The sequence below is a fragment of the Phalaenopsis equestris genome, unplaced genomic scaffold (genome assembly GCF_001263595.1).
Source record: "Phalaenopsis equestris unplaced genomic scaffold, ASM126359v1 Scaffold000977, whole genome shotgun sequence".
Classification (NCBI taxonomy): Eukaryota; Viridiplantae; Streptophyta; class Magnoliopsida; order Asparagales; family Orchidaceae; genus Phalaenopsis; species Phalaenopsis equestris.
Window position 1 is genome coordinate 125,972 of NW_018165416.1, and position 10,464 is coordinate 136,435.

Sequence of the window (10,464 nt, forward strand, 5' to 3'; positions counted from 1 at the left end):
AAATTCTAGACTTATTCCACACTCTCTCTTCCTTTTTCTCTTTCACTTGGCTCTAACTCTCGGGGCGTGATTCACAATGGATAAATTATATATATATATATATATGTGTGTGTGTGTGTGTGTGTGTGTGTGTGTGTGTGTGTGTGTGTGTGTGTGTGTGTGTGTGTGATATGTCAGTAAATAAGAATTATGTGTTGGGTATGTAAATCTGCCAATGATTTAACATGTTATGGATGTATGAAAGAATCATATAACTAGATTTGGAGGGAATGTTGCATCCGAACTTTAGACGCAAATTTGTATCTTGGGCTCAGTGAAAACTCGCCACGTGACAAGTGTCTCCCACTATAGTATATTGATTATGGGTGATTTTAAAAATATATAGGGCTCACTTGCCACATGTCAAGCTTTAACTTGACTCTGGAAGCAAATTTACGTCCGTAGTCAAAAAACAAAAAATTTTACTAGATTTGAGAGAATGATGAAGGAAGAGAGAGAGAGAGAGAGGGAAAAATTTTCTGTTCGGACTCCAGATGTTGCTCTATGTGTAGACTCCAATAATATGCCGCCACGTGTGCTAAATCGCGGAAGTTATTAAGAAATTATTGAAGTGAAATTGCGAAGGTTATTAGCTGATTATTAGGGGTTTATTGTGGTGGCTAATTTAGGAGGTTATTGAAGTAGAGCCACATAGTTATTGCGGGTTATTGAAGTAGAACCACATGGTTATTGCGGGTTATTGTGGAGGTTATTTCAGGAAGTTATTGAAGTGAAACCGTAAAGGTTATTGGGGTTATTGCGGAGTTTATAGCAGGGGTTATTGGAGTGGAACCACAGAGGTTATTGAGATTATTTAGAGGTTATTATGATGTTATTAGAGTTAATATCCCAAATACTCCCAATAACTCCTTGATAAATTTCTAATAACCTCTCAAAACTCTCCAAATAATATCTATAGTTTCAGTCTAACAAACTGGATTCTAATAACCATGTGGTTGCACGTTAATATTGAGTCCGGACAGAAGATTTTTCCGCAACCGAGGGAGGAGGGAGATGACGAGTGAGATCGCACTTAGCCACTGTTGGGCTGGCGCCGAGAGATAGAGAGATGACCAGTGTGGTAGTGCTCGACAATGGCGGCGGCCTTATCAAGGCCGGCTTCGGAGGTGACCGCGACCCTGCAGTAGTCGTCCCTAACTGCCTCGGCCGCCCCGCTTCAACCAAGAAATGGCTTGTCGCCGATCAACTTCTCGCCAACGACTCCGATATCACTTCCGTTTCTCTCCGTCGACCCTTCGACCGCGGCTATCTCATCAACCCTGATCTGCAGAAGGAGATCTGGGATCGTGTAGTGCGCACTCTTCTCCGCGCCGACCCCTCCACCTCCTCGCTTCTTCTCGTTGAGCCCCTCTTCAACCCCCCTTCCATTCAACGCGCCACCGATGAGGTCGTCTTCGAGGACTTGGGCTTTCAATCTCTCTTCGTAGCCGACTCCCCCTCTCTCGTGCATCTCTATGAAGCAAGCCAACGGCCGGTGGATGGGTTGGCGGCGACGGCGCAGTGCAGTTTGGTTGTTGATTGTGGCTTCTCCTTTACCCACGCTGCTCCGGTGGTGCAAAATTTTACCTTGAACTATGGTGTGAGGCGGCTGGACCTCGGAGGCAAGGCACTCACGAATTACCTCAAGGAGCTCGTCTCCTATCGTTCTATCAATCTTATGGATGAAACCCTAATCATAGACGACGCCAAGGAGAAGCTCTGCTTTGTATCCCTTGACGTCTTAAACGACCTCCAACTTGCCAGGTAAGACGTTGGTGTTCATTTGTGTCTGGATGCTATTCTTGTTGACCAATTACTTATCTTAGTTCGGGGAACTTCATTTATTTTCCATTTTGTTCTTAGGAAATTATAAAATTGTGAGCTTTTGGTAATCGATTAATGAAATTGCCCCATTTGGGAAGATATTTGCATTCTAGTTTCTGGGTCGTAAGCATTGAGTTGATATGTTGTTTTGCATTTTGTGCCCATCATCCGTCTTTTTTTGTGTTCATAGCTTGCTTATGTGACTATTTCCTGTTTAATCTTATTAAGGAAATCAGGGAAGGACAATCCTTTCAGATGCACTTATGTTCTCCCCGATGGCATCACACATACTAGGGGTTTTGTTAAAGATCTTGATGAAGCACACAAATTCCTCTCGCTATCTAATGGATCCTCTACTACGTTAGGAATGCAGGTAGAGGATAGTCAAGCGCATACAGAGAAAACAGAGGATAGGAAGAGAATGGACATGAATAAAAGTGTAGGACACAAACTTGTTTATCACAAAAAAGGACAGTTTTCTGATTAGAAAAAAAAATTGACACAGTTCTCTTTGATGCAGGAATTCAGCCTTACAAATGAACGCTTTCTTGTTCCTGAGATGATCTTCTGTCCAGCTGATTTGGGTTAGTTCTGATGATGAATTCTAGATAAACGTTTGATGACCTGTCACAAAAAATAATGTGCATTATAAAAGTAATTTTTTTACTGTTATTGACATGCGAAGTTATGGAAAAATGCAATCTACTACTCATTAGGTTATAAGAGTGTTAAGATGGGGGTGGGGATGGGCAATGTTGGATCAATTACACTAGTGGTCAAATCTATTTGCAGTTAAAAAGTTTAACTTCATGGATGAGAGTCAACTCTTCGATATTTCTATGCCAATATATTTTTCACATAATCAATCTCGCTAGTTGCAGTCGGTGTACACAAATGTCGTCTTCAGAGCTTCACAACCAAAGAACTCAAGTTTATGACCTACACCTATCAACATCAACCTTGAAGTTAGTTATAGATCTCTATACTAATCTTTGTTCAAAACTTGTGGATGAATGTTTATCTACTGCTTGCTCCTATCCTCATCTTTCTGGCTATATGAATACTTGGTCCTTGAAGATGAAACTTGATGGCCAAGAGGCCGGGTCCTATTCCCTTCTCCATTCCATCCATAAATTTGATAGTTTGGTAATTAAATTGGTTGAGGGAAGTCGATAAATCCAGAAATGTGATAACAACTCAAATGAACGAGCTGTTGAGATTTGAGGGGCTTGAAAGTACTAATAGATTTTAAAAAAATTCTTAAAATTTAGGAGAAATTTGAAGGGCTTGGATTTAGGAGCAAACTTTGATCATATTACCTAGATAATTATAGGTAATTTAAACTTCACAACTTATTAGTTTCTCTTTTAGAGATTAGGATTTTGATGTACTTTTTTGGGAGAACCATTTTGATGTGACACCCTCTCTCAATCTTCAATGGAGGTTGCGGACATATTGCAATATCTTAGATTACTAACTGAAAATCTATAAAATTCAGCTATCACACATCTTACTTTTCTTTTGTGTTTTCCTTGATCCTGAAACATTTCTTGTTTTGCAATGCCTCTTGTTCTTTGATAGCTCCGACTCGGCTAGGTATCTATTATGCATTGCTTATTGAGGTTTATTAGCATTTGTTACCAACAAGCAATAAAGGGAGGGTGCTATCTTTGCGTAGGCTTAGTCATTTGTTGAGATCTTCTTATTCATATTCTCGTCTTTTTAATTTTTTGCAATATCTGTCTCTTATTCACTTATTTCCACATTGCATCAGATATCTCAACATGCTCTACATATTCGTATGTGCAATCTTTTTGAATTGCTATATTTTTTCATTTTCATAATTCATTAAAAGTAAAATTTCTATTTCTGATGGTCTTTCCAATTTTATCTACCCAAAATTGATAATCTAGGTTATTCATTCCTTTTTGAATGAAGTAATTCTCAAAAGAGTTTACATATGCCTACGAATGACATTCAAAAATCTTTAAAGGAGAAAGGTCTCTTTGCTAGTCCACACATCTTCAAGTAGCTTATATCCCAGAAGTCTAGAAGCTCTTCTATTGCTCAGTAAAGCCACATCACTTATCGCATCAACTCAAAAAACTTGACGTGCAACCTTTTTGATTTTGCTCTTTAATTTTGATTGTTGTTCGTGTGCTCAGTAATCTGTTAAGTCTATGCCTAGTCTATGGGGAAGTTCGCCTTTTGTATACCTAAGGACAATTTAATCTTTTATTATCATTATTGTTAAATATAAATATGCTTATTATGTTTAGGGTTATGTTTATGCATGTTTTTATTTGACTGCCGTTTCTTTCTTTATGTGGTGTTCCTAGCGACATCTAGGGTTGCGGGAGGGTCGATCTACCTCTCGAAAAGTAGATCCGAAAAGTAGGTCACCATTTTTTCTTGCCGATTTGCTTTTTTTTTTTTTTGATAATAGCAGCCCTCGTTTGAGTTTTCCATCTATCTCTTGCTATTTTATTGTGATTTTTCTACTTTGTTTTGGGTCTGGAGCATATCAAACCGGTATCAGAGCAAGATTTCTGGAAAACAACGTTTGGGGTCCGAAGACTGGGTGATAGTTGCAATTTTATTTGGGAAGGATTGTACCATGGGAAAGGATCACGGAATACAGAAGATTCAGTGACATCATTTTGTGAAACCGTCATGATTGGAGGGAATAATCGCGACAAACCAAGACCTAAAACTCACCATTTCTTTTGATCGCAGCCCACAGGACTCTCCTTCGTGACCATACCCTACGATACAATCGCGATCAGACCTAGCTGGGAAGGCAACGGTTGGGAAGCGGCCCCCAGAAACCCGACACTCACCTCTTTTCGCTCTGTATTCGCATGAAGCAGTTGCCATTAGGGCTACTACGGGATCACGACTCACGGTGATGAGCCACGCTTTTCTCCCCGTGATCGTAGCTCACGGGGAAGGCGATAGAGGGTATCACAACTTTTCTCCCCGTGATTGTAGCTTGTGGAGAATTCAATAGAGGGGATCACAACTTACTGATTCACGTCTTTCTTTTCATGTGGGGATCACAAATTCTTTGAACTACCTGTTGTTTTAATGTTGTTCATTATATGATCTCAAGTACTTTATTTTTACACCATATTTATTCTCCACTAAATGTTTCCAGCTTTTGGTCCATGCTTCTAGATGATGTCATTAATAAAGATGTTGTATTGTGATGTGCTATCAAAGGATGCCACTAGTGATGATCCTTAAATATTGATATGTGCTTAGCTCTAGCTTTTGTGTTTTGGATTCTGTTACGAGGGCACTTAGCCTTAGGGCAAATTTGTCTTTTATACATCTAATGGCAATTAAGTCGTGTATTATTATTATTGTTGGGTATAAATAGATTTATTATGTTCAGGGTTGGTTTTTATGCATGAGATTGAGTTGTGAGCCTTAGGTTTAGGTCTTGAGAAAGACTTCCTACCTCTCAAATTGTAGGAACTGGGAGAGATTGCCTACCTCTCGAATTGTAGGTGTTTATCCTTTGCATTTGTGTGAGTTGTTTGAATTATTGAAGAAAATATTCGTGTTTGTCCTAACTTCGGTAAAATTTCGAGTCGATTTCGACGTCAGATCATATCAGATTCCCCTATGATCATTGGATCCATAATTAACCCGACAACGCGATATAGTTATATTATGATATCAAATTTTCTTAGTAGTAATATTGCAGAATATTGTGGAACTGGTAGCCTTTTTGCAGGGTATTTTAGAGGTTTGCAAAAATCTAGGTTTTTAGGAGATAAAATCTGGTTGATGGTAAGTTGATCAAGGAAAAGAGCAGTACCATGAAATTGATCATTTAAAATCCAAGTACCATGAAATTGATCATTTAAAATCCAAGTTGATTTGCCTTTTTTAATCCTCCATTTCCCTTGTTTTCATTTTTTATGGTATACTGATTTAGCTTTAAACAGTTAGCAGTTCCATTGTTATTAACAAAATAGCGATCTATCCAACAATTGACTTAATTGCTTTAACCAGCAGCTGTAACTACATAATTGTTGAAAGATGCTCTTTCCATCCCTTTTGGCTTGGGAAACGAAGGTAGAGGTGGCTTGAGTTGCTTCTAGGAGCATGCGATTGATGGATTTGAAAGGATAGAGGGAGAGATAGGAGAGCAACCATTTATTTGACTTTCAAAAGTTTAGTTATAAGTTATTTGTATAACCATTTAATTTCCTAATAAAGGAATTAGAAACTTTCAATAAAATTTAAATTAAATCCAAAAATATACAAGTATGTGATCAATAATATCTGTCAAGATAAGTTATTTGATAGATAAGTTCTTATCCACATTTTTTTTATAATTAAAATGATATTATTTAGACAAATAGCTAAAATTCTTTGAAATATCTCATATTAGTTGTACGTCATGGAGGGGGTGACTTACGAGTTCAAATTGATACTTCTTAATTTTGTTGAGTCCTTTATAACCTTTTCTCTTCCATCTTCTTTGGGCTGAATTCTCCAAGTTAGTTTTGACTTATCCGAAATCTCTATAAATAGTAAACTTAAAAGCTGAAAGTCTACATTTAGTGGCTTGAATTGTGGAGTTAGTTTTGCTTATTTTAATCCTAAAAGAAAGTTTTAACTTGTAGCTTCTTTGCTATTTTGTCTAAAAATCATGAATATACTTTTTATTTCGTATTCATTTAGTATAAGAAATTTCTACCTTTTTTAATTTTTATTTTTATTTTTAATTTTTTTTTAGATTCCACCTTGGTACTAGTGCCTATTTTAAACTTTTATGAAACTTATTGCCCTTAATTTTGCATGGCTAAACTCCAGTTTCATTTTCTTACTTTATTTAGTCTTAGTTTGGTTGAATTAGAGTTTAGGAGTCTCCTAAATTACGACTCCCCATTTAAATTCGCCTGCCTTTACAAATGACCATCAATTAAGATGATATAATTTATGGTCGATCCTAGAAGGTTGTACTTAACTCAAAAAATATTTTATTAGGCTATGTTGTCTGTTGGTGATATAACTAACACATGAAATGTTGTCAGATCAATTGATATACCCAAACCGTGTAGTAAGCTCTGTTGTTGTAGAATATTCATTGGTTGCTATAGCCATTTTTAATGATAAATGTGCCCCAAACTTCTCAAGTAGCCATCGCCATGGTGCGCTTGACATATAGTAGCCGACCAATGAGGCTTTGTCCACCTAAATTGAAATTGAGGTTGTTCTCATCCTCTATTTGATGTGGGTGGCACATTGTGACAATTTACGGCTTATTTTGAATGGTAGTTATTGTTATCATTCCTCATTACCTTATGAGATTCTTGAGTTCAAAGTCTTCTTGCACTTTGGCTTTGTATCTATATCTTTGCACATGCACATTTGGATCAGTAAAAAAATTCATATTGACAATTATCTCCTTATTATACCTTCTTAATTGCATCTATTGTAGTTTTTTGTTAGCTCTTCTACTTTTCATTTATAATTCCCATGATATGAAATATAGTGGGGATTGCACTTTGATATTATTCTTACCCGCAATCATCCTGACTCTGCAATACGATTGTATTAGGATATTAAATTGACGCAGAGCAATGATACAAAATGTTGTAGAATTGATTAGTTTTTTTAAAGGATTCTCTAGATTCTTGCAAAGATCTAAATTTTTTTGTGATCAAAACCAAAATTCTTCCCAGATTGATGATAAGATGATCATGGAGAAGAGATTTATTTTGAAATTGTCTGTTAACACTCTAATTAGGTTCTCTTGCATTCAGTCCTGCCATGCTCTTGTTTTCCCACAACTTCGTTTTTCTCTTTGATTTAGCTTTAAAGTGAGAAATTCTATTTTTATTGGCAAAATTGTGATTAAGTTAGTAGTTGAAGTTTGTAATGGTAGGTTTATTGAAATCAGTTCTTGCCATCCCTTGTGTTACTAGGGAATTCAAGGGAGTGGGAGGTTGCCAACAGCTTGGGCTGCTCCTTGGAGTGGTTGGATGATAAATTTTGAAGGAAAAAGGAGATATAGGCGAGGGGCTGATTTCCAGGAATTGAAATTATATTCAATTGACTTGCAAAGCCTAATTACAAGCTATGTTTGTTGTCATTTAATTGCACAAAAAAACTATAATAAAATTCAAATTTACTCTTAAATAGGAAACGGTAAAATGAATTCTTTGTAGATACGTTATTTTCTATGAACTGTCCTTTTTTTAAATGTTTAACACATTTATTTGCTGATTGAAAGGAAAATTTCTAGATAACATAAGGGAAAACTTTTTGTAGTTGATTATAAAATTTTCTCTATTTATTTTTTTAAAGTCTAAATCTTTCATTTTTGCATGATTTATAAATTAAATTTTCACTTATCCAATACCTCCTTGAATAGTATTTGAAAGTTCTCCTTTGGTTGCTTGAATGGTGAAGCTGGTTTTAACGTTTCTAAAACCTGAAATAAACTCTAATTTATGGCCTCGTTATCTTGGAAAAATTTACATCTAAACTTCTTATTTCTGACACATTTAGTTTGAATTAAGGTCACATTTTGATAACATAGGTTCCCTTTTCTATTTTAAGTATTTGTATGGAATCTATTGGCTTTAATTTGCCATGGCAAAACAATTTCATTTGCTTGATAAAATTAGTCCATATAGGGCTGTATTATTGTTTTAGAGCCTCCCATATCACATTGTGAACTTGATCTTCCTTTATCTGCTAAATACAGTGTTTGTTAAACTAGAATCCAAAAGTTTTAAATTTGAATGTTTAGGGCTCGCTTGACATCACTTTTGTTTTATGTTTTTGTTCTTATTTTTTTTCTTTGTTTTTGCAAACAAGTTTAATCTGTAAAATTTTTATATTTTTTGTTTCTAAAAACAAGTTGACTTGTTTGTAAAAAAAATTCAAAATACCTATGAGTTTTTTTGAGTGATAGAATAACTACTTCAACCAAACATGTCTTAATTTAAATCAAAACATAAACTAAATAAAGTAAAATAAAAAAGAAAAAAAGCAAAAAATGAAAGTGATCCTAAATAACACCTTAGTTTTTAATATAGTTTCTTTATCTCTTTAAATTTATATCTGCCAACCTTTAATGTTATCTATCCAAGTTAGTATTTGAGTCCACAACTTCTCTTATTGTTTCAATGATTGTAGTCACATACATAGTGCTATATTTACCTGTGCTATTACCAGAGCACCCTTGGTCGTCTTCTAAATATCATTACAAAAGGTCAAGGTATATCCTTACACATCTGCCTTTTCAATTGAGATCATATCCTAGTTCAAGCCTTGAATATACCTTGCCTTGTGAAACTCTTATATAGTCCACAATTCTTAAGGGATCATTAACATGATAATTTTTTCAATAATCTCATAAGAGTATTTAATATAAGCTCATTAGCTGAATTACACTGAGAATATAAAACTTGAGTCTATGATCTAGTATTTCACTGGACTTTCATAACTAGGGATTACAGCATCTTTAATATCTTAAGTTGCAAAGTTCACATATTCATCAATTGGATTTGCTGCTTTATGCCTTCTGAACTCTGCTGCCAGCCAACCAGTGTCTTCCCCTAGTTGTACCGCCAGTTTTCCTGCAACCCCTGCTGTCCAGCCCTCCAATCGACGGCCTGCACTTCCCCCACCTTCCCTAACCACCATCGCAACCTCTTCTTCCTCTCATAGCTCCCTCCTCTCCACTACTACAACCCCCTCACGGGCACCATCGTCGCCTCAGCTTATCTAGCCTTAGCCGAACATTAGTGTCTGTTGCAATTTCCATTCAGTAGTCTTGTTTGTAACCTAAACAATTGATTAATAAATTTTTCTTCCGTTTCTGCTGAATTCTAAACTAATTCCGATATCACTTGTGCTTGGTACATTACTTTTGAAGAGCTGGGATGAAATTTGATAGCAAACAGTTAGGTTTAAGAAAAAGGCTCAATGATATCATAAACAAGAACATTCTAGGACAAGGATCAACTGACTACTCTTCTTCTGCTTTATGCCTTGAAAAAAAGAAGAGCTACAAGGAGGATCAATAGTTGAGACAAATCCAAATCTTACAGACGTAATAACAAAGTTTGCACTATTCATGCGATCTATTTTATCTTGCACTATTCATGCGATCTATTTTATCTTGGACAGCAGGGGTTGCAGGAAAACTGGCGGTACAACTAGGGGGAAGACACTGGTTGGCTGGCAGCAGAGTTCAGAAGGCTGGGGGAGAGCAGGTAGGCGGCTGGAAGGCCGGGCAGCAGGTTCTGGAAGGCGGGGCAGCAGGTTCTGGAAAACTGGACAGTAGGTTTGGAAGGCTGGACAATAGGTTTGCGGGAGTAGAGGTGTGCGACAAGGCAGCTGGCAGGGCATGGGATGGCCAGTGGTCAGAGGAGACATAGGAAAAGGGTTAGGGAAGATGATAGGGAAGGATATAAACACCACCTCGAAGCAGAATATAGCCGGGGCACCACCCTTCATTGGATACAACCCTAGCAGGGAGAGGAGAAGACTCCAAGAGAAATTCTGAAACAACGACAGACAAAAATTGCCCTAACTTCTAAAAAATAGTAATTAAAAACCACTAGGGAA

General features: G+C 36.7%; 1 protein-coding gene across 2 annotated transcripts in view; it reads left to right on the forward strand.

Annotated features, from left to right (window-relative positions):
* Positions 1-1,000: 1,000 nt before the first annotated feature.
* LOC110032585 (actin-related protein 6) overlaps positions 1,001-10,464 on the forward strand; it is a 38,720-nt gene continuing 29,256 nt past the window's right edge. For both annotated transcript variants that reach the window (XR_002294864.1, XM_020736255.1), the window contains exons 1-3: positions 1,001-1,803; positions 2,092-2,302; positions 2,384-2,447. Coding sequence is in view for 1 of the 2 variants with exons in the window: in XM_020736255.1 (XP_020591914.1) it covers positions 1,109-1,803; positions 2,092-2,302; positions 2,384-2,447 (970 nt within the window). In the remaining variant the exon portion in view is untranslated. The remainder of the gene's footprint in view (positions 1,804-2,091; positions 2,303-2,383; positions 2,448-10,464) is intronic.